Source organism: Mercenaria mercenaria, chromosome 16 (genome assembly GCF_021730395.1).
Source record: "Mercenaria mercenaria strain notata chromosome 16, MADL_Memer_1, whole genome shotgun sequence".
Taxonomy (NCBI): domain Eukaryota; kingdom Metazoa; phylum Mollusca; class Bivalvia; order Venerida; family Veneridae; genus Mercenaria; species Mercenaria mercenaria.
In genome coordinates, this window is record NC_069376.1 from 26,268,193 (window position 1) to 26,293,839 (window position 25,647).

Here is a 25,647-nt window from a genome sequence, read left to right on the forward strand (position 1 = left end):
TTTTCATGTAGAATAATAAAAAGCTCACCTTTGAACAAAATTAGTAAAAAAAAAAGATATTTTTATATCAGTATAAAGAAAAAATAATATAAATAAAATAAGGTGACAATTTCCCCCCAGTTTGGGGGGGAATCGTCAGGGGGGGAATTGTCAGAGGGGGAATAGTCTTGGGGGGGGAACTGTCTGGAATTCCTTTCCGATCAAGTTACCAGCGAGTTTTTATGCACTGATCTGTCTATAATTCATTTAAAAACCCAACAATATAATATACGTTGATTGTGCATAGTATTCTATAGAAACAGAAGTAGAAGAAGATGGTAATAACTCTCTGTCAAACCGGGGTCCCAAAAATGGTGCTGTGAGATACACGGTATGGTACGGGGCATACACAACGGGTATTATTCCCAGTCGTGAAATCAACTAATTGTAATAATTTCTCCACGATCTTACAAATATTACAGCAGGCCTTGTTGCAGTATACAGAAAGGGAGTCACATAATTATCTGATAATTGTATGTTTTATTCTGGCCTATTTTACTGGTTTTTAATCGACTGTCATGACCTGGCCTAGTCGAACTAATCCGACGTGTACAGTTTGTTTTAATTTGTGACGGTCAAACTGTGACGGCTGCAAAAGTCAGAAATTAAAAAAGCAGCCACTCAGCGACAGTAAGCTTGTCTAGACCTGGCCTTACTCATTTGACTTATTGGGGTGACTTGTTTTATGATGTGATATTTTATAGTTGTCTTCCCTCTAAGCATTACCCATCTGCATTTTACTGTTAGGAAAACAAAGACTTTAAAAAAGGAAGTGGCTATTCTTACGGTCCCATAGGAATAGCCTCGCAGGCTATTCTTACGGCTCTCCTGTAAGAATAGTGAAAAGTCTGCAGGTGTCTATTCCTACGGCTCTCCCGTACGATTACTGAAAAGCCCCAAGTGGTTATTCCTATGGCAGTTTTGTGTTTTTCGTATTAAAATATCTTTTTTTAAAGGCAGTGGCTAGAGAACCGGAGTCGGTTCCCTAGACACCGAACTTATTCGTCTGGAACCGGTTCTGTAGCCAAAGTACCGTGCATAGGCTAGGGAACCGGAATTTCATTTCTATGCATAAAACTGGCGAAATTCACTTTGTTTCTTTTGGTAAGTATCATGTGCATGTTCTTATCTTAATAAGTTAATTAATTTTACTATTTCAGCAAGCTATGCCCTTTTATTTATTTATGTCTACTGTGTCTCCAGAAGTGTACTCGCCGCATACTGTCTGCCATATTGGAATGATAAAATAAACTAGTACGAATGAATGCGAAATCGTCGACACTGGAGCCGAAATAAACTTGAAATTTAAACTTAAAAGGTGTATGACAATAAAAGAAACGATTAAAACAAATTAAGTAATTTCTGTTAATTAGTACTGATTACATATCTTTGAACGTGAAATGCCGAGGTGTTACAAACCAGTATTTAAAGTGATCAAAGAATCTGCATGTATGAAGTTTTAAGGGCAATTAAATTAATTTGTTCATCTATAAATATGTAATGACGCAAATACAAACCAGTATTATTTTATATTTAAATAATTTAAATATAGTACAAGTTTAAAGCCAAATTTAATAACATTTAAAAACAGCGAAGTAGTTTTCACGCATTCATTCGTACTAGTTTATATCATTCCAATACGGCAGACATGGTATATATGCAGCGAGTACACTTTTGGAGACAGTAAACGCAGTTAAATGCAAGGGCATGGTAAAATTAATTAAGATAATAATATGCATGACACTAGGTCTTACCAAGAAACAAAGTGGATTTCGGCAGCATTATGCATAGAAATAAAATTCCGGTTCCCTAGCCTATGCACGGTATTTTGCTTAGAGAACCGGTTCCGGACGAATAAGTTCGCAGTCTAGGGACCGATTCCGGTTCTCTAGCCACTGCCTTTTTTAAACGAATAACCGTTTTAAATGACATATAATTTTAATAGCGGCATAGGGATGTTCAAAACTTTTAAAAAAAACAGTGTAAGTTAAGCGTTCATAACTAATCCATCTTATTTTGAAGTAATAATTAAAAACAATTAATAAATTGCTTGTTTTATAATATAACCTTTCCATTGATCAAAAAATAATGATCTAATTTGTGTTTTAAGAAAGTTAAGGACATTAGAAAAACATCACTGTTTACTAAAAACGTGTACTGGTACTGATGATAAACCCGGACAGATGATAAAGTCGAACCACCTTGGAAATATTTGATTGCAATCTGTTATTTATAAAATTGAACACATTATCTAATAGTTTCCATTTACAACACCAACTGGTGTAAACAAAAACAAAATTGGTAAATATTCTGTATAAATAAATGACTTACATTTATCTGTATAAAAAATATTTATCCAAAATTACTGGGGAAGAGGGTGCTTTTTTGCGCATGCTCACTGTCGCCACATGAAGGCCTGACATTGGGTCACTTTTCATTACTGGATCAGGAATGACTGTTGCAGCTTTTTGGGGAAAGTTTCAATATAATACTACAAAGAAAATTTTATAAATGACAAAGTGTTCGAATTTATCATCAGTCAACCTGCTTACAGTCCCCATTTTACAAACCCCTTTCAGGGCCTCACTTCGTGTGAGTTTGCTAACTAAATATAAATTTGAATTATGTAAAGTTTTCAGCAAATGTTAAGCTTTATTTTGATACCGACCATTGATTACAAATTGCAGAAATAAAAAAGTTACAGGTAAAAACCTCATTTTCTGTTCGGGTTTATCATCAGTACCAGTACGTTAAATGGCTTCTGCCCATCCGATCAGCGGACTTTTCACTGTTTTTACAGGAGAGCCGTAAGAATAGCCTCCGAGGCTATTCCTACGGGACCGTAAGAATAGCCACTTCCTTAAAAAATCCAAAAAAGTCATAATATAATGGTCAGGCTTACTTGCTTTAATAAATTCAACATTAATATTCATGTGGAGTAACCAAATATAGGTTGACTTTAATCCATAATTTTAAATAAGAGACTTAAATCTTCGAAAATATTATACAACAGGTGCAAGGAGGTATATATCTACCCAGACACTTATTTCAATAACAGCACACTGCCGATATGACACTAAATTTCTGAAATAAAACACAGAATTCAGTATACATTCATAAAATGTCAGCGAAGTTTTATGCATTAAATAATGTCGGCATAAATTCATTATCAGATAATTATGTAATCATTAGAAATACTTTGTACATGTACCAGAAAACGTTCCCAACAGATTTTAATTAGGAATTTCCTAACAGAAATATGCAGAATAAGTTTGGTTGTGACAGAGACAGCGACAGTCAAAAGTTATCACACTGTCCCGAAACGTCCTGTTATTTGGACTAGTCGTGACTGTGTGTTACTGTGACAAAGCACAGGTATCTGGACATGTCTCCATGTTGATTTGACCAATATTTATGCTGTTTGAAATTCTGTACATGTATTAAAATTATAGTCACCAATTGACCCACAACTTTTTTAAAATGCTTCTGATCTAAAGGAAGTGTCAAGCCGTCACATAGCCAGATGCCTAGCCTGTGTTCTCTAGATAGCTATCCAGTAACCGGATGCCTAGCCTATCCGCTATAATTCTAGCCGTTCGGTACTCAATTTATTTAGAATGATACGTAATAAATTGATTTAATTATTCATATTTTGTTTGCAAAAGATAGCAATACTGTACTTAAATACTAAACTTAATTCAGAGCAAAAATTATATATATTTTTAAGGTTTGTATATTTTTAAAGCCGAGGTTGTGCTGATAATTTTCCTTATCATGTCATGTCTATTATATTCATTATTCACATGACGGTCATGCCGATTATTTCTGTTATTAGCATGACGATCATGCCTGGAAAGTAATGTTGATTATTTTTATAAAGTCGTCGATTATTTTTGTTATTGATGCAACATAAATACTGTATACATTATGTAAAATTTAGTTAATCTTTTCTTGAGTTTTCCCTGCTTATCAGATCTCCATAAATGATTGATTATTTGCACATACCCATATTATGTTGAATCACTTACGCACGATTTATTGAATTAAAAGCACAAAATGAAAAGTAAAATCACGGCATTAAGGTATGATAACTAAGTAATAGAAAGAGCATTGAAACTCGAGGGTAAACGATTTGTACGAGGGGGCATAGCCTCATACAAATGGTTTACCCGCGAGTTTTAATGTTCTTTCTGTTTTGTATCATAGCCATCCATATATGGTAGTTGTAGGCGTTCCACATTACCATATACAGCAGTTCACTGAGTACTTAAAATCCTTGCTTTACAAATGTGTAAAGCCCAGGTAAAATAAACCAATGCGAGAGCAGAAAATCAATAAGATACACTTCGCTGTCTACTGTTCCAGACATGCTGGCATACTTTCCTATCCAACAGTGCGGTAACTAGAGTGTGGGTATTAAATACCTGCACACTTTTAGTTACCGCACCCTGTACTCCGTGTATACGATTTACCTGCACCAAATATGTTAAGAAAAAACACCGAGCTATGATACAACTATTATTAATGTATGCAAGAACATGTTATCTGTGCATTCTTTTGATTTATTTGCAATTGATGAATTATTCAATTAATTTTACTAATAATGGTATTTGTTGCGGTGTTGTTTTAATATCTAAATAAAGTCTGTTGATTTAATATCTTAAACAAATATCAATATGAACGTTAGCAACTTATTATCTAGATTAAAGTACAGTATTTTAACATAAAAATGCATAATTCATAAATAGATTTATTACTGCATAGCTTGAAAAAATCCTAGAGGATTTTATTAGAGGGCTAGAACGCAGGCTAGGTGTCTCAGGGTTAACCGGATGGCTGGAAACTTTCTTCTCTAAAATATTCAGAATTTGTCAATGATAAAGAAGTGACAAGGTAGTTCTCACACCATTTTTTCAACAACGAAAGTAGATTGAGCCCGGCATAGCAATGAAAACATGCGCGCACACTGAAGCCTCCCTCATTCTACTAGTAATGAGAATTTTGCCGTTTTATGTCATATTTGATTTTACATTCATAATTATGGGGAAAAAATGAAATCTTGAGTTTGGCAGTATGACATGGCTGTTTCAGACCTTATCTGATTATGATCTGCTTTATAGTGTGTTGATGAAAGATGGAAGCCACACCTCCAGCAGAAGGCAAGAAGGGAGGTAAATCAAGGCAGAGCAGTGGTATATCTCCAGCTGATTATAAAGTGTACTCGCGGAGAGAGAGAAAACCAAAAGTCTGGAAGGATTTTGAGACAGAAGAAACTTCTGAAAGTCAGGTACTCTCCATAGCTGTTTTTGCTTTCTTAAAACACAAGCTTAGTAAAAATGTTTTATTTTTTATGTAGTGTGTGCATCGATTTACCATTAATTCTGTTGGGTTTAACGTCACAGACATAAATGCTGGTCATATTCGACTTTCCAGCTTTTGATGCTGGAGGAAGACCCAAGGTGCCCCTCCGTGCATTCATCATGAGCGGGCACCGGGGTAGAACCACCGACTTTCTGTAAGCCAGCAGGATGGCTACCTCACATGAAGAATTCAACACCCCAAGTGAGGCTCAAACCCACAGTGGTGAGGGGCAAGTGATTCGAAGTCAGCGACCTTTACCACTGGACCACAGAGGCCCCCCTTAAGAAGAAAGAATTCCAAGTTTTGTTTCAGAAGCAACATAATGCTGTCTTTGAATAAAAATTATAGTCCTTTTCCATTTATTTAAGTTTTTCCAAAATTAATAAAGTATGATACAGTCATTCTCATTTTCCAAAGAACCTGATTCTTTTCTCTTTATTCCTGTTCTATTCTATTCAGTTTTTATGCTATTATTCAAACTGAAGTTTAAAAGTAATTCTTTCTCATATTCTGTCCGCCTGCTTAGCTCAACAGGGAGAGCGCACATCTATGGATTTCGGGGTCATCAGTTTGATTCCCATGTCGGGCCTATATTCTCCGTGAAGATTCGATTAAAGACACTTTGTCTGAATTCATCGTCCTCCACCTTTGATTCATGTGAGGAAGTTGGCAGATACTTGCAGAGAACAGGTTTGTACTGGTTTAGAAGCTAAGAACTTGGATTAGGTTAACTGCCTTTCATTACATAACTGAAATACAGTTGAAAAACAGCATTAAACCCAAAACAAACAAATTCTCACATTCTGATTCAGTTGTCTAGAGTTGTTTTAACATTTTGAATTTATAGTTGTAGCTTTTTAGAAAGTTTTATTTCTCTTTTGTTCATTCAGGGATCTAAAAAAGGACTTGCAAATAAGTCTGCAGGTGAGGTTAAAGTTAAGGAGGGTGAAAACAAAATAATTGAAAATGAATCAGGTGAAGATCTTACCAAAGAACAAAAAACTCCTGTTAAACATGATAAAGAGAGACTCACTGATACATCTGCCAAAAAGGGTAAAAGAAGGTCACGGAAAGTAAATAACAATACCTTAGATGTAACAAATATAAAAATAGAAAAAGAAACAGATAGCCAAAGTGCTGTCAAGGCTAAAAAAGCTCAAACTCATCCTGCAGTTGACGGTAGAAGTAAAAGACGAAAAATTGCTCAAGTATCACATTCTATTAAAGACAGTGTAAACGATTTGGATGAAAGACTTATTGCCTCTAAAGAAGAAATAGAGGCACTTCGAAATGCTGTGGAAAGCAAACGAACTTCAAAGTATATAGAAAAATGTGATAGAGTAATAGAAAAGGGTGTTACTGGGAAGACAGTTGCAGGTGGAAATTCACTGAATGAGATTTCTGTAAAGACTGAACAAGATGTTACTGATACTCAAAATGGAAATGATTCAAAAAACAATGCATCTTTAGGTGAAACTAACAAAACTCCTGCTAAAAAGAAAACTCCAGGTAGAAGAAAAGGAAAGTTGAAAAAATCCATAATTGAAGAAAATACTAGCATACATGAACCTAATGATCAGGATGTAAATAACTCAGTTGAACAGGAACATCCTGTTGAGAATGTAAAACTTGATCCAAATGATGAAAGTTTTGATTTACTCAATACACCTGTTAGTGCACCAGTTCGAAGAAAGGGAAGAAGAAAGGCACTTGAAGAACCCGAAACTTCTCAGGCAAACACTCCTGAAAGTGCTATAAATCCTAACTTGAGTATTAAAAGAAGAAGAAGAAAAAAGAAATCAATAGGTGAAGAGGCTGATGACACTAATGTGGATTTAAATGTTTCTCAAGGATCTAGAAGGAAAGGTCGTAAAAGGAAAGAGGTAAATTATGCTGCATTAGATGATGGCGATCTCAATGGAGAAGACGTAAAAGTAGACAATGTGGAAAGGAGACTCATGATAAAGAAAGAAAGAAACAGTGAGCAGATGGAAGAAGACTTCAAAGATAATGGTAACGATAGCAAGAGATAAGTGTTTGTTTGGTTTTCTGTATGCTGTAATGAAATTAGAGTTTCACAACTGAAGATAGATAACTTCTTTAAGGCACTGGCCTCCAGATCTTACGACAACTAAAAAAAACTCTATAGTTTTCACTCAGTTTTATTAACGTTTCGGCCTTAAGGCATTAACGTAACATTATTAAACGTCAGCGTGAGATCCCGCTAAAAAGCGATACACATTTATGATGCACAAGGACTGTCTACTGGCCACATGATTAAAAAGTCTTAGACAGTCCTTGTGCATCATAAATGTGTATCGCTTTTTAGCGGGATTTTACGTTGACGTTTAATAACATACTGTCAATTCCGGTTTTGTATTTCAAATGTTGTTATATTATGAGACGCCATGATGTAGAGTAATTCTCGGAAGTTGTCAGTTTGATAAAGGCCTTAAGGCCGAAACGTTAGTAAAACTGAGTGAAAACTATAGAGTCTTAAAACATGTGGTACCCCTTAGGGTAAATACTGTGTAACAAAAAAAAAGCAAAATTTTTAGGTATTAGGACATTAATGATATATTTCCTGAGGATGCTTTGAATCTTAATTACTGACCGACTATATGTTATGGAAACATTTGAGAATTTGTTGTGATTACTTATTTTTACTTTGAAAATTGAGAAGCATTTGTAACACTTAAAGATTGGTAAATGCGTATTCCTTCATGGTATTTTGGTTAAGACAGCGGGGAAAATTTTCATTACTATGGTGCCTGCTTTCAATTCCTGCCTTGGACATCTTGTTTTTCTTGATTGGCATATTTAAGATAGTTTAGAAACAAAAACTTGTATTCATAAGATGACCAAACTTCAGTTTAAGGAAAGGTCATTTTTAGCCAAAATCTGGAGATCAGGGCCTTTAAACAAGATTGTTCCTGAATTTTCTGTTATTTTTCATCATTTTGAATTTCACTTTTTAGCTGTAGGAATTGGAGTAGAATTTATCTGTAAGTAAAACTGTAAGTAAAACCATTATCCAACTATATTTTCTTCAAAATTAACAAGTTTAGCTCACAAAAAAGGTGTCAGCTGGTCTGGAACGAACAATTTCTGACAATATTTTTGTATTGTCTTCTACTTACTTTTCAGATGGTGATAGTCAAGAAATTTACACAGCATCTTCAAGGAAAACTCCATCAAAAAAAGTATGTAATTAGAAAATATTGTGTGAACTTTGCAACAGCTTACATTTGTAGTTTATTTCATTATACTGATTGCTCAAATATATGAGCCACGCCATGAGAAAACCAACATAGCGCATTTGCATCCAGCATGGATCCAGACCAGCCTGCCCATCCGCACAGTCTGGTCAGGATCCATGCTGTTCGCTAACAGTTTCTATAATTGCAAAACACCTTGGAAGTGAACAGCATGGATCCTGACCAGACTGCACATGTGCGCAAGCTGGTCTGGATCCATGCTGGTCGTAAATGCACTATAGTTGGTTTTCTCATGGCATGGTTCATTTATTTTATGATGCAGTATTAAAATTTTAGTTATTTATGAGTTAATACACATACTGAGAAATCATCGTTTGTGTTAACTTTCAGTGGCATTAAATTTCTTTTTATTTTATTTATTAATTTTCTTTTTTGCTAAAATGGCTGTTTCATTGTGATTTAAATGTGCAAGGATTTAAACTTTGGTAATAGAATTTAGCTGTACTAATAAACTATAAACTGGAATAATATTGGTAATGATTTTTAATTAAAAAGAAATCAACTGAACTATGATGTTCATGTGCAAGCTTGACTGTCCTTCATTGACCAAAAATACAAAATATCTCCAGACCTGCCAAACATGCAAAAAATGTTAATTTAGACTTTTTGTTCTAAAACACACAGCCATCAACTGACAGTTATTCTAACATGGCTCGATTTGATTGACAGTTAAACAAAGAAGAAAGCCAAGCTCTGTATATATTGCGATAAACAAAGGTTGACGTGCAGACCAGCTGGAGAGCATTATGATTTCAATAATGATGTCAAATTGTTGCATGACATCCAATTCTTTACTGTACGGATGAAAGAGAAGCCAAGCATTAATTTTATCAAAGTATTTAAATGAGCATGTAAGAATGAAAACAGTCAAAGTCTTCTTGTGGTTTATCGTCATATTTACCACGATTCATCGTTCCAATTCTTACATATTAAACCACTCTGGCTAACATCCTTGACGTTCAGTTTTTGCGCATCTAAACTCTGAGCCATGATAAATCATGTGACAAACCACTTGAAGTTAACTGTTTGGAAAATTTTGTTATTGAACCTGTTATTAAAATTAGCCATGCCATGAGAAAACAACATAGTTTGCGACTAGCACGGATCCAGACCAACCTACGCATCCACACAGTCTGGTCAGGATCCATTCTGTTCACTTTCAAGGCCTATTGCAATTAGAGAAACTTTTAACAAACAGCATGGATCCTGACCATACTGTGAGGATGCGCAGGCTGGTCTGGTTCCATGCTGATCGCAAAGCCAATTTGTTGGTTTTCTCATGGCGTGGTTCAAATAGTCTTGATATTCTGTTACAGGGAAAGAGTTACAAATGCAGCCACTGTGATTGTGAAGTAAATGGTATACCAGATATACAGAAACATTATGCTATACATCATCAACTTTGGGTAAGTCTGACTTTATATTCTTGGCTGTTCCAGAAATATGTAAACATTACGCTGTACATCATCAGCCTTTGGTAAGGCTGATTTTATATTCTTGGCCGTTCCAGAAATATGTAAACATTACGCTGTACATCATCAGCCTTGGGTAAGTCTGACTTTATATTCTTGGCTGTTCCAGAAATATGTAAACATTACTCTGTACATCATCAGCCTTGGGTAAGTCTGACTTTATATTCTTGGCCGTTCCAGAAATATGTAAACATTACTCTGTACATCATCAGCCTTGGGTAAGGCTGACTTTATATTCTTGGCCGTTCCAGAAATATGTAAACATTACACTGTACATCATCAGCCTTGGGTAAGGCTGATTTTATGAGTCTGGACCACCCCAGATGTACTGAGTTATTACACTATCTTTTTATGCTAAATAAACATCACTTCCTTAAGTATAGAAACTGGAGTAGTGTCAATTATTTGTGAGTCAGAGAATTGCAACAAGTGTTTATTTAAGAATGGCCAAATTATAGACATACTTTATTATGTTATTTGCAATTTCTTTGCTGATACTATTTTGTCAGAATTTTGATGACTATATTTTTATGCCCAAGGGAGGCATATTAGTTTTCAACTTCTGTCCGTTCGTTCGTCACAACATTAACTTTTTGCATGAAGGCACTTTACTCGCGAACCACTGCACCAAGGACCTTCAAACTTCACATTCTGATAGTACTTATTAAGTAAAAGACCTCTACTGACTTTGGGGTCACCAGGTCAAAGGTCAAGTTCACCAGGTCAAAGGTCAAGGTACTGTGGAAGCATTTGTCACCATTAGTGACAGCTCTTGTTTCTTTTTTACTTTTGAAAAAAACTTTTGTTTAATCTTTAGTGAAATAAGGCTGATGCCAATCTGGTTTTTGTTAGTTTTTTTTTTGTGCAGACTTTTGATATTATGATTGAAACCTTAGCTTAGCAGGGTTTTCTCATGGTGTTTTTGGGCCAAATTCAGCCTAGCTCTGCTGTCAAAAAGGTATGCTTTTTCACATATTTAAGTCTACACTCTTAGTACTTACATTGATCTTAACATCTGAAACAGAAGTTAATCAGTTCTGTTTCTAGAACAATTTTTCTTCTGAAAGTTAAGTTGGCATGTTTCACATTTAATTTATTAAAAAATACCACTCCTATTTCGAATGACTCCCCCACCCCCATACACACACACACACTCTTATACCACCCTCTCGCCATTTCCCCAAAATCCAGAACAAATAAACTGCAGATGTTACATTGTATTACCCTGTTAAAGTGTGTTTACAAAGTTATTATGTTTTTCAGTGGACAGAGGAAAATCCAGAAGGCAGCTTTGACAGATCTGATTGGGCAAAAGTTTTTAAATTGAAGAAATATCTTAACTGTACCAAGTGTGATAAACAGATCAACTTTGTGACATATTATCCAAACCATTACGAATGGTGTGGCAGAGAGGTAATGAACAAATTAAAGACATGAGGTCTTGGTAGCTGAGTGATTAAGGTCTCTGACTTAGATCACTTGCCCCTCACTAATGTGAGTTTTAGCCTCACACAATGGGACAATAAACTTTTCATGAAAGAAGCAATTCAGCTGGCTAACAAAAGGCAGGTGGTTCTACCACGGCACATGCCCATGATGAAATAATGCAATGACGCACTAAGGGTCACCTGTGGTCTTCCTCGACCATCATTACACTGATAATATTACTCTAGAATATTTTTGTTTTCCTAGCTCTTTAAATATGTTGAAATATATTATCATTGTATCAATATTTTGTAAACACCCAAGCCTGTGTTAGTGATTGCTGTTGGTAAATCTGAAATGTTTGCAACCTCTGTTAGTGAGAGCTATTGGTAAATTTGACATGTTTGCAACCTCTTTTAGTGAGAGCTGTTGGTAAATTTGAAATGTTTGCAACCTGTTAGTGGGAGGTATTGGTAAATCTGAAATGTTTGCAGCCTCTATTAGTGATGGCTGTTGGTAAATCTGAAATGTTTGCAACCTCTGTTAGTAGTTGCCGTTGGTAAATCTTGAATGTTAGCAGCCTCAGTTAGCGAGCTCTGTTGGTAAATCTGAAATGCGTTCAGCCTTGTTAGCGAGCGCTGTTGGTAAATCTGAATTTTTTCAGTCTCTGTTAGTGAGCTCTGTTGGTAATCTGAAATGTTTGCAACCTCTGTTAGTGAACTCTGCTGGTAATCTTAAATGTTTGCAGCATCTGTTAGTTAGCTCTGTTGGTAATCTGAAATGTTTGCAGCCTCTGTTAGTGAGCTCTGTTAGTAATCTGAAATGTTTGCAACCTCTGTTAGTGGGCTCTGCTGGTAATCTGAAATGTTTGCAGCATCTGTTAGTTAGCTCTGTTGGTAATCTGAAATGTTTGCAACCTCTGTTAGTGGGCTCTGTTAGTAATCTGAAATGTTTGCAACCTCTGTTAGTGAGCTCTGTTGGTAATCTGAAATGTTTGCAGCCTTTGTTAATGGTCATTGTTGATAAATCTGAAATATTTTTTATTTTCTCTTAGTGATTGCTGTTGGTAAATCTGAAATGTTTGCTGCATCTGTTACTGAGCTCTGTTAGTAATCTGAAATGTTTGCAACCTCTGTTAGTGAGCTCTGTTGGTAATCTGAAATGTTTGCTGCATCTGTTAGTGAGCTCTGTTAGTAATCTGAAATGTTTGCAACCTCTGTTAGTGAGCTCTGTTAGTAATCTGAAATGTTTGCAACCTCTGTTAGTGAGCTCTGTTGGTAAATCTGAAATGTTTGCTGCATCTGTTAGTGAGCTCTGTTAGTAATCTGAAATGTTTGCAACCTCTGTTAGTGAGCTCCGTTAGTAATCTGAAATGTTTGCAACCTCTGTTAGTGAGCTCTGTTGGTAATCTGAAATGTTTGCTGCATCTGTTAGTGAGCTCTGTTAGTAATCTGAAATGTTTGCAACCTCTGTTAGTGAGCTCTGTTGGTAATCTGAAATGTTTGCTGCATCTGTTAGTGAGCTCTGTTAGTAATCTGAAATGTTTGCAACCTCTGTTAGTGAGCTCTGTTAGTAATCTGAAATGTTTGCTGCATCTGTTAGTGAGCTCTGTTGGTAAATCTGAAATGTTTGCTGCATCTGTTAGTGAGCTCTGTTAGTAATCTGAAATGTTTGCAACCTCTGTTAGTGAGCTCTGTTGGTAAATCTGAAATGTTTGCTGCATCTGTTAGTGAGCTCTGTTGGTAATCTGAAATGTTTGCTGTATCTGTTAGTGAGCTCTGTTAGTAATCTGAAATGTTTGCAACCTCTGTTAGTGAGCTCTGCTGATAATCTGAAATGTTTGCAGCCTTTGTTAATGGTCATTGTTGATAAATCTGAAATATTTTTATTTTCTTTTAGTGATCGCTGTTGGTAAATCTGAAATGTTTGTGAGGTAAAGTCAGTAAAAACTAGTAAATTTAGAAAGATTATACAGTGTTAAGAGATAGTAGTGAGGTATTGACTCTTCGTAGAGTTTGTTTACAGAGGTTGAATGTAATATTTAAAGGCATTGATTTAATTACATTCTTTATTTGAAAAAATATTGATTCCTTTATAAACATTTCAACCCCACCCCCTCACCCCCATCCTCCCATTTACATGTATACTTTATTTTGACCCTTTCCGTGATCAACCACTTCCAATTGAAATGATTAGCACTTGACATTTATTGAACTTTCTGGTGGCTTTGTTCTTCATATTTTACAAAAATTATTTATTTCAGCATCTTACATATACATGTGAGCACTGTAAAAGAGATAATCTGGTGTTACGCTGGCAACAGTTACACTTGAAGACCTGTCCAGCACTGGTAGCTCAGTTTTACAAAGAGAAAAAGAAGAAAGAAAATGAACTAAAAGTGGAAGAAGAAGGAGAAAACTTGGAGACTCCAGGCAGAGGAAGACGGAGAAAAGCAGCAAAAAAGTTGGTTTCATTTAGCTCGACTTTTTCAGAGAAAAAGTAGAGCTATTGCACTCACCTGCCATCGCTGTCACCATTGGTTAAGATTTTTGATCTTTGTAACTATCAAAGCTATTGACTTGAAACTTGAAATATTATTTACTTTAAAGTCTACACCAGGAGAAACAATCGCCATAACTCTGATTTGAATTTTTAACAGAGTTATGCCCCTTTTTTACTAAGAATTGTTTGGTTAAAGTGTTAAAAAGTTTTTATTAGTAAACTGTAATTCAAAGTAAAGCACTGAGAAATGTCGAATGTGCTGTCTTATGGACAGCTCTTGTTTTATTTAGCTGGTCAAAAAAAACATGTACATGTATTTACACTGAGGCAGAATGAGGCATAAGGCATTATTATGAATATGTGAGTCATAAAACATTAAAAAATCTTTATGTGACATGCGTTATGCACCAGTTTTTCTTGCACTCAGCCAGACCAGAGTTCTGGTCCTTTACTTAAAAAAAGGTATGCATAAAGTGCTTAAAAGTTAATGTACAGTTATCTTAGTATATCACCTAGAAATAATGCATGGAGGGGCACCTGGGGTCTTCCTCCACCATTAAAGCTGGAAAGTCGCCATATGGCCTATCATGTGTCGGTGCGACGTTAAATCCAACAAAAAAAAAAAAATCACCTATAGTCATGAAACCATGTACAGTGACAGGAAGGGGTTGGGGATCACTCCAGTATCCTATGAACTCACTCATCTAGTTTAGTATCTTTTCATTCATTATGCAAATAATCTGCAAGTTCTTAGATTTCTAGTTAATGAATATGCTTTGTAACTTAGTTACACAATGCTTTCTCATTTGAAATGTAAATTGTTATTGTAACAGTCTTGGACGGAATGAAGTGTTTGAACTCCAGTAGTTCGGCAGCTGGTGTGTCACATCTAATGTTCCTAAAGTTAATTGCCAAATTAAATTTAGATAGTCACAGGGTGAGAATGATTGGATCACTCATGCTAGCTTACCGAAGGTCATTGGTTCTACCTAGGTGCCTGCTCGTGATGAAATAATGCACAGAGGGGGCACAAGGGCGTAGCAAGCATAGTTTAATTTTGTGACCTCTTCAAATGTTTGCAGGGCAATGTCAATGGTACAGAATATTTCAAAAGAAATGGATCCATCTGCCTATAGTGACTTCTCTGATGATGATCCAGATGTTGTTATAGCTGAGGATGATGATGAAGAAGATGATGATGATGAAGATGATGATGATATAAATGAAGAAGAGGAGTTTGAAACACCAGAGGAAGATGATGAAGAGGACATTGATGATGAAAGCGGGTCATCATGTAAGTGCATCAACATTTTAGTTAAAATAAATGGAATCAGCTGGGCAAGTTGAATTAACTTAAATCACCTGATAATGTTAAATTAAATGAACTATGGTAAAATTGAATGAAATCATATGGTTACAGAATCCTGCAGTAAAGTTAAAGTAACTTAAATCATCTGATAATGTCAATTTAAATGAACTATGGTATATCATAAAGTTTAATTAGCTGAGATTGTATACTGCTAATGCTGGATTATGTATGTTAAAGACAGGGTTACTCAAGACAAACAAGGTACTTTAAGAAGTATCAGTTGGGGGAAGAAAAAGTTCCAACTGAACTTTAACTTAACCCTTAGCCTGCTGATGGCAAGTGATTTTGGTCTGCCCTTTTTGCCATTCAGTCAGTATCATTTTAGTAATCACCCCTTTTAATGGTTAATGGGACTGCCCAAGTTAAAAGATGGACAAGTTCATTACACAAATTTAGCAGGGTAAGGGTTAAAGTATTAATGGTATTTCATTTGATAAAACATTATGGCTGACCACGGTGCTTTGGCTTTTCAAGTTGCTTTAAACCTTTAACCACAAACATGGAGTCTAAACACCATAAATTCGCATAATTACAACAGTCTGTAAGAGCAAACAATCCCACAAGTAAAACAGATATAAGGGTTTTCACCTATTTCACACAGTTGCATTGAAATAATGCTATTGGCTTCTGAAGACAATGACTTGACAGAAATAGGTTGGAAATTTTACATTTATTAGAGAACAGGTTTGTACTGGTGCAGAATCCAGGAACACTGGTTAGGTTAACTGCCCGCCGTTACATGGCTGAAATACTGTTGAAAAACAGCGTTAAACCAAAAACAAAAACAAAAAAATTTACATTTATTAGAGAAAAAAATACAATGTATCTCACACCAAGCTACAGTTATGAGGTTTTTGATCAACACCATTGATACAGTGTGTTATTATCAATAAGCTGTTTTATTATTTAAGCCTGGCAAAGGGCTATTAGCTTCAATCCTTATCCATTAATGGAGGAGTTTGTCAGAGGTAAATGGTCACAGGAATTGTTTTTGGATTGGTTACCTAGGAAACAGGACTGGAAACAACTGTCACAGCAGTAAGTATGATTGGTTACCATAGAAACAGACGTAAAACAACAGTCAAAGCAGTAAGTATGATTGGTTACCATGAAAACAGACTTAAAACAACTGTCACAGCAGTACGTATGATTGGTTAACATGGAAACAGACTTAAAACAACAGTCAAAGCAGTAACTATGATTGGTTACCTCAGAAACAGACTTAAAACAACTGTCAAAGCAGTACGTATGATTGGTTAACATGGAAACAGGACTGGTAACAACTGACACAGCAGTCAGTATGATTGGTTACCATGAAAACAGACTTAAAACAACTGTCACAGCAGTACGTATGATTGGTTAACATGGAAACAGACTTAAAACAACAGTCAAAGCAGTAACTATGATTGGTTACCTCAGAAACAGACTTAAAACAACTGTCAAAGCAGTACGTATGATTGGTTAACATGGAAACAGGACTGGTAACAACTGACACAGCAGTAAGTATGATTGGTTACCTTAGAAACAGACTTAAAACAACTGTCAAAGCAGTAAGTATGATTGGTTACCATGGAAACAGACTTAAAACAACTGTCAAAGCAGTAAGTATGATTTGTTACCATTGAAACAGGATGAAAACAACTGCCCCAATATGAAGTATTATTGATTACCATGGAAACAGACTGAAAACAAGTTTCTCAGCAGTAAGTACAATTATTGGTTTACATGGAAACAGGACTGAAAACAAACATCAAAGCAGTAATAGTGAATAGCATCAAAAGCTAAATGAGCCGTGCCATGAGAAAACCAAAATAGTGGGTTTGCAACCAGCATGGATCCAGACCAGCCTGCGCATCCGCGCAGTCTGGTCAGGATCCATGCTCTTTGCTTTCAGATCCTATTGCAATTAGAGAAACTGTTAGCGAACAGTATGGATCTTGACCAGTCTGCGCGGATGCGCAGGCTGGTCTGGATCCATGCTGGTTGCAATCCACTATGTTGGTTTTCTCATGGCATGGCTCAAATGTAGAAGAAAGAATTACTTCCATGGGGACAACAACTCTTTCCCCATTGTTTAATTGCATTTAATTTTAATCTATCCTGATGAAATTCAAATTTATTCAGAAATATTTGGACGTCTAAATGAATTAGAGATTTGAAAATTCTCTTATAAAGTTTTGCATTTTTGGAATTAAATCATTTATATTCTTCCATATATAGCAGCAGTTTACCAATTTATATCTAATATTTAATACATGGGAATAAAGAATTGATGCAGTTAATGTTACATTGCAGTATGTATGATTGTTTCAAATACAGAACTGTTTTTCCCATTAATTGCTTTGTGAATTAAGTGTACTTAATTCAGCATGTAATCTTGTAGATTGCAGTTTGTATTTAGTTTTGTAATTTCAGAGAAAGTGAACCATACCTCCCGAGAAGGGATACCAGTATTAGATTTTGTTTTCATAAGAACGAGAGTCCAGCTACATTAGAAATGTTACAGTCTACAACAGCAGATGGTAAATACTAAAGATAGGATATTTCTCAAGGTCTCACTTCACATGGTTGTGAATTTTTTAGTAGGGTTTGACTCAATGCATTTGAAGCAGTCATTTTGTTCATATTTGGTAGGGACAAGATCTAACTACAGGGTGTCCCTAAAAACAATGTGGACCTGGGAAAAGTAGCAAAATGTTTGTTTACATTTTTTGATAAAAATCTTCATTACTTTTCAATGTATTATTTTAAATTTGGATGAAGACTCTAATATTCACTATAAGTACCTATGTTGATATCTAACTGGTTTAAATTAGGCAGTATTTAGAAAACTGTTTGGGTTTTTTTTGTGTTTGTTTTTATTTTTGGCCAAATTTGCTTAGATACAGTCATGTATTTTACTGGCCGTGTTTTTTTTTTTTTGTATTGCAGTTTATTTCTTTCTTATGTTGCAGGCAACCCTTTATTTTACACTGGTTTGACTGTGTGGAAGATGGCCTGGTGTCCAGTGACTTTCCACTGCTCAGATGACCAGTTTTTGGCTGTCACTGGGAAAACTGACCGTTCTCAGGCTTTTCTGACAAATGAACAGCGGGCAGGTCATGGACTTATACAAATCTGGAATACAGGAATAACCTCAAACAAGCTGTAAGTTTTATCAGTATTTTGCACACTTTGTGAGAGATACCTGGTAGGATTGTTGTCGTTAATTACAATATTGATACCTTGATGGTATGGACATTGATGCCACTATATCCCCATAATTAAAAAAAAAATCATTTATTTGACTTGAGTGGAATTCAGAAATCAGCAAAAAGAAACGATAAAAAGATATAGATGATTACATGTAATATTTTCAGGGAAACAAAAGCTGTACCAAAGTTATGTTACAATATGGTGCATGACTATGGACTTGTGACTCAAATGGTGTGGTGTCCATCAGGGTGTTACAAAACTAATGATAATCAGGTTAGTTGATGTTGTTGACTGCACACTTTTCTTGCAGATAATATTTAGTTATTTTATCTGTTGTTATAATGAAGTTTTTATTATTGTTATACCAGATTTATATAGTGCCCTTTTCATGATAAACAAGTTTAAAGGCGCTTTGCATATAGCAAACCCAGCCACACAGGGCGTGAAATTCATCCTCTACTATAACAGACACAGAGCAATCTGACCAGAGGGTCAGAGTGAAATAAAGCTCCCAGAACAGACAGAGAGAACATTTTAGATACAGACATGTCCGGCTAACTTAGCCTAGTTCTTTGCGAATAGACAGTCTGGTTCTTTAAAATGCCCGGTGTATAGCACCGATACACACGAAGCCGTCTTTCCTGGGAAGAACCGGTACAGGCCTCTAGTTAGGTGGGAGACATGATTCAAGAGCACCTCAGATATTTCCAGTGCCTGGACCGGGATTCGAACCCCCGGCCTCTGGATTGACAGTCGAGCGTGTTACCATTAGACCACCAGCCAGCCTAAGTTCATGTTAAGTTAATGCAGTGAGCGTGGTTAGTGGCTGTTTCCTTTCCTGCATTTATGACCAGTTATTGGACTAAAGTAAGGGATTGTGGAGGCTATGATCAGTCCCTGTCTGGCTGGACTGTTACTCTCTACCACTCCACAAATACCTCTACTGCTTCACGCCTTCCTCTCTACCACTTCAAAGCTTCCTCTCTACTACTTCACAACTTCCTCTCTACTGCTTCACAACTGCCTCTCAAACACTTAACATGTGCCTAACTACCACTTCACAGCTGCTTCTCTACCACTTTACAACTGCCTCTTTACCACATTACAATTATTGTCTCTCTACTACTTTGCAACTACTTCTCTACCTTTCCATAACTGCCTCTCTTCCACTTCAGGGCTGCTTTTCCACCACGCTACAACGGCCTCTTGACTGCTTTGCAACTTCTTCATAACTGCCTCTCTGCCACTAAACAAATGCCTCTACTGCTTCCCAGCTGTCTCTCTACCTATACATAACTGCTTCCCTATTGCTTCATGATTGCCTTTCTTCAGCTTCTCAACTGCCTCTACCACTTCACAAGTGCCTTGACAGCTTTACAGCCGCCTCTGTTGCTTAACAACTGCCTCACTACCACTTCACAAGTGCCTCTGTTCCACACAACTGACTCAACTACTTTACAGCAGCCTCCCTACTGCTTTACAGCTTCCTTTCTATCAATTCCCAAGTGCCTGTACTGCTGCACAGCTGGCTCTCTGTCAAATAACAGCTGCCAGTACTGCTTCACATCTGCCTTCACTACTTCACAACTGTCTTTCTATCATTTCACAATTGCCTTTACCACTTCATAACTGCTTCTTCTACTTCACAACTGTTGCTCTACCATTTCACATCTGCCTCTACCACTTCACAGATGCCTCTCCACCATTTCACATCTGCCTCTATCACTACACAACTGCCTCTCAACCACTTCACAACTGCCATTCTGCTGCTTCACAGCTGCCTATCTACTGCTACACAACTTTTACCACTTCACAACTACATCTCTGCTGCTTCATGAGAATTTTATGTTGGCATTTTTATGCCCCCAGCATCTACTGATGCGGGAGGCATATAGCGATTGTCCTGTCCGTCCGTTCGTCTGTTCATCCGTACGAGGTTAACCAAATTGGACACGTTTCGTCTATCATGAATACTCCTAACTAGAATGACTTGATACTAATGCAGATGTATCCTGTGACCATTCCTCATCTTCAGACATCACCTGACCTCGGTTTGACCTTGACCTTGAACTTGACCTCGTTTTGGACTTGAGCTGCTTTGTATCGACAAGGATGCCACCGGGGGCATTAAAGTGTGTTAAAATATAAGCCATTTCATTTTTAGCTCCACTATTCAGAGAATAGGGGGGCTATACTACTCGCCATGGCGTTGGTGTGACCCTTCTTGCTTGAAGTTTTTCGGCAACCTTTGTTTTTCTGTTGTATCTTTGTTACTATTGCTTATATCTTACTGTAACTTTACATAAACATTGTCCAGTATACAAACAATATGTGTGTAGGGGCTGAGCTCATTACACCCAAGGTCAAGGTCACCAAGATGTTATACTTAGATTATTTTTATGGTTGAAGTTTTTGGGCAACCTTTGTTTTTCTGTCATATCTTTGTTACTATTGCTTATATCTTACTGTAACTTCACAAAAACATTGTCCAGTATAAAAACAATATATGTGTAGGGGTAAGCCCTTTATATCCAAGTCAAGGTCCCCAAAGGTTTTATACTTGGGTTATTTTTAAGGTTAAAGTTTTTCGGCAACCTTTGTTTTTCTGTCATATCTTTGTTACTTTTGCTTATATCATACTGTAAGTTCACATAAACATTGTCCAGCATAGAAACAAAGTATGTGTAAGGGGCGGGGCCCATTAATTCAAGGTCAAAGGGCACCAGGAGTTATACTTAGAATTATTTTCATGTTTTTTTTTCGAAAGCTTCGTTTATAGACATATCTTTGGTAACTTTAAAAAGATTTGTGACTTGAAATTAAAAGTATTTGTTTATAATCTGCATGTTTTGGCTACATACCCCATAACTCTAATTGTGTTTTTGACAGAATTATGCCCCTTTCTACTTAAACTTTTTTGCAATCTTCGCTCTTCTGGATACTCTTTAATGCAAATACGGTAAGAAAAGAGTTGAAACTTAAAAATGTTCTTTATCATCATCATCTTCATGGTGGTAACAAACCCCCTAACTCTGATTGTATTTTGACCAAATTATGCCCCTTTTTAAAATTAAATATTTTACAAACTTCATTTTCTGGACATAAATTTAGTACTATATAAGATAATGACTTGAAACTCAAAATATATCTTTATCATCATCAGCTGCATGTGTTGTAACAATCCTAATAACTTGTTTGTGTATTTGATGGAATTATGCCCCTTGGTGTATCTTCCTTTTAAAGTAGAGGTCTCTTATTCAGACATATATTTATTTTACTGTCAAATCCCCGAATAGTGGAGCGCGCTGTCTTACGGACAGCTCTTGTTGATTTAACATGATTTGTAATTAGTAACATTTGGTCAATCTATGGTCAAGAACTAGAGAAATGATACTCATAGTCATGTACTTGGAAAAATTCCAGCAGAGGCAAGTCTATCGATGGAATTGCAGTTTAAACAGTTCAAGTATACTATTCAGTGCTAGAAAGGAATTATGTGATTTTTTTATATGTTAAAGCAGCTTAATTGAATTCATATTGTGTTACTATGAATAACTCAAATACTTTTGAAAAGAGAACAGTGATCAGCTTCCAAGTCTGGTAAAGGCTTTAAAAACCTCTGTGGCCGAGTGGTTAATGTCGCTGACTTCAAATCACTTGCCCCTCATCGATGTGGGTTCGAGCCTCATTCGGGGCATTGAATTCTTCATGTGAGGAAGCCATCCAGCTGGCTTACGGAAGGTCGATGGTTCTACCCAGGTGCCCGCTCGTGATGGAATAATGCACGGAGGGGCATCTGGAGCTGGAAAGTCGCAATATGACCTATAATTGTGTCGGTGTGACAGTGTGTCCGCTCATGATCAAAATAATACACAGAGGGGGACACCTGGGGTCTTCCTCCACCATTAAAGCTGGAAAGTCGCCATATGACCTATCGTGTGTCGGTGCGACTATAAATAAAAAAAAACAACCAGCAAGTCATGTCTGTATCTCCTTATTTGACACCAGTTTAGTGCCGGTATTCATCAACGTTCTAAGTCTAAATTTTACATAGAGGATATATGTTTCAGTGTAAAACTGAAATATCTTGGACTTTATAAAGATTAATCAGATTGGAGGATGTACAGTGGTAAACAGTAGGAAACCCATTTACTTTTCAAAAATAGCTTTAGCACATTTACTTTCCACCATTTTTGTTTGCATTTGGCTCGCTTAAACCTTTTAGCATACCACTGTGCGCCCTTCCTTCCGGTTTGCTTCTAGAGCCTTGGATAATGGAGTATGGATAAAAATCTGTACTATATCATTGATAGAGAAGTTTATCTTTTCAGGCAGACACTGTTTCACATACAAGACTAGGTTTGCTTGCAGTGGCATTTACAGATGGTACTTGTAGGATATTTAGGTACATGTAATAAGCATATGATTATCTTCCAAAGTACAAAATCGAGAGTATTTCATCTAGATGTTTATGTGGCCTGCCCACTTAGCTCAGTAGGTAAAGCGTCGGTCTACGGATCGCGGGGTCGTGAGTTCGATCCTCGGGCGGGCGTATAGTCTCCGTGACTATTTGATAAACGACATTGGGGTCTGAAATCATTAAATCCTCCACCTCGATTCATGTGGGAATTGGCAGTTACTTGCGGAGAACAGGTTTGTACTGGTACAGAATCCAGGAACACTGGTTAGGTTAACTGCCCGCCTTACATGACTGAAATACTGTTGAAAAACGGCGTTAAACCCAAAACAAACAAACAGACAAAGATGTTTATGTGGGGAAGTTGTGTTTTACTTTTTAGGGCAGCTTTGTCCTGAGTAAGAATCCTTACGAAAACTGGTTACGTTATCTGAATGCTATTTATACTGTGAAATAATCTAATTTCATAGGCAAGAAATTTCTTGGGTTTTGTCAGAATGGCTACTTTGAAAGGAAGTGAATTCATGGATTTCAATGTTGACTGTGAAATGATAAGGACTTTTAATGGCTTAACCACAAAAGCCATAAAAAATAGTCCTTCATAATTATCCGAGATGTCAGAGTTAGTTACTTTCAAAAAGTGATTGTAAGTGCAGTACAAATGCATACTAAATTTAAGAGATAACAAGAAACTTGTGAAACTATAAAATTGAAATTTTGCCACTATGCTAAGATATTAAATACTTGAAATCAGCATTTGTTAGAATGATGGAACTTTCACTACTTTTGCAACTTTTAAACATATTGACAATAATTAAAGCATTTTGATTTTTTTTTGTGGAGACAGAAAGGGAATGTTAGGAAAATAAATTCCTTTAGAAAATTTCTGATTTTATAGCGTTTAGGGTCGCAGAAAAGCTCTATAGAGCTCATGTTAATTGTTTCACCAAGCGACAGTAAATAAAACTTACCTTTACCTTTTAGCATACTGTTAACTTTTTTTCTGCAGTGTTCCACTTTTACCAGTAACAACAGATGGTGCAGCACCAACATACAGAGCCAAGCCTGTCATAACACTGATACCGAACAGTAGATACCAGCAAGATAACTCCACATGCTCCTCTGTAGACTGGATCAAATCTCAAGGTCATTCAAAGGTCATTACAGGATACTCTACAGGTAACATTGTTAATGCTATCATAGTTATTTTCAAAAGAGAATACATTTGAGCCGTGCCATGAGAAAACCAACATAGTGGCTTTGCGACCAGCATGGATCCAGACCAGCCTGCGCATCCACGCAGTCTGGTCAGGATCCATGCTGTTCGCTTTCAAAGCCTATTGCAATGAGAGAAGCCAATAGCGAACAGCATGGATTCTGACCAGCCTGCGCATCCGCGCAGGCTGGTCAGGATCCATGCTGGTCACAAAGCCACTATGTTGGTTTTCTCATGGTGCAGCTCATTTGTTACATTTGCGGTACAATGTTTACCAAAACTTTAACAACTGTTATGTTTATGATTTTGATATAGGTGGAGTGGGCTAAATTACCGCTTAATGAAAATGCATTGGGCCTCTGTGGCTTGTTGAATAATGTCAGTGGTTTATAATATTTGAGCTGCACCATGAGAAAACCAATATAGTGCATTTGCAACCAGCATTGATCTAGACCAGCCTGCATGGATGCTGTTCGCTAATGGTTTCTCTAATTGCAATAGGCTTTGAAAGATAACAGCATTGATCCTGACCAGACTGCATGGATGAACAGGCTAGTCTGAATCCATGCTGGTCACAAATGCACTATGTTGGTTTTCTTATTGTGTGGCTCATTTTATCTCTCACCATGGTAGGTCTTGAAACTCAGGTTGGGTTGTATTAACCTTCCATGTAAGGTTTATGCCTAATGTCTATATTCAAAAGTGGGCATATTTAAATTGCACTGTGCGTCAGTGTAAATTCTTGTCTGGGCTATAGCTCCATAAAGGGATTTTGAAACAACTTGGCATAAATGTTCACCATAGTGAGACGACTTGTCATGTGCAAGACCAAAACCCCTGACTCAAAGATCAAGGTCACACTAAGAGGTCAAATGTTAACAATGTCTGTTTCATGTCAAATCCATAACTCTTAATTTGAAATAACTTAGCACAAATATTTATCATAATGAGACCATGTGACTTGCGCAAGACCCAGACCCTAGCTCCAAGGTCAAGGTCACACTTAGAAGTCAAAGGTGGTCTTGTCTGGTCCATTACACTGCCATTTATCAAAGGATTTGAAAATAATTTGACACAAATGTCAATCATATTGAGAAGGTGTGTCACGCTTACGACCCTGATCAAGGTCATGAACTGATGTGATTTTTTTGCGCAGACAACTGTAGCATTCTTGGGCATTTGTCACCAATAGTGATAGCTCTTGTTTGTAGATATGTTTTGAAATAACTAATTGAAAAACTTGTAATTGTACTTACTTATAGTAGAGTAATTCATATCTAATAAAATATAAATATAATGTAATGTAATGTGAAGAACATCTGAACTGTTTATTCCATAATCAGAATCTCTGTCACATGATTTGATTCTCTAGA

At 36.5% G+C, this 25,647-nt stretch overlaps 1 protein-coding gene across 1 annotated transcript in view; it reads left to right on the forward strand.

Moving 5' to 3' along the window:
• The first annotated feature begins 412 nt into the window (after positions 1–412).
• The window catches only part of LOC123540441 (uncharacterized), a 34,268-nt gene continuing 9,033 nt past the window's right edge, over positions 413–25,647 (forward strand). Inside the window, exons 1-14 of the mRNA XM_053526452.1 lie at positions 413–512; positions 5,160–5,326; positions 6,291–7,413; positions 8,548–8,603; positions 9,995–10,084; positions 11,414–11,563; positions 13,839–14,038; positions 15,160–15,371; positions 16,358–16,484; positions 17,862–17,968; positions 18,401–18,593; positions 18,806–18,914; positions 22,973–23,046; positions 24,068–24,237. Coding sequence (XP_053382427.1) covers positions 5,174–5,326; positions 6,291–7,413; positions 8,548–8,603; positions 9,995–10,084; positions 11,414–11,563; positions 13,839–14,038; positions 15,160–15,371; positions 16,358–16,484; positions 17,862–17,968; positions 18,401–18,593; positions 18,806–18,914; positions 22,973–23,046; positions 24,068–24,237 — 2,764 coding nt within the window. The 5' untranslated portion in view covers positions 413–512; positions 5,160–5,173. The remainder of the gene's footprint in view (positions 513–5,159; positions 5,327–6,290; positions 7,414–8,547; positions 8,604–9,994; positions 10,085–11,413; positions 11,564–13,838; positions 14,039–15,159; positions 15,372–16,357; positions 16,485–17,861; positions 17,969–18,400; positions 18,594–18,805; positions 18,915–22,972; positions 23,047–24,067; positions 24,238–25,647) is intronic.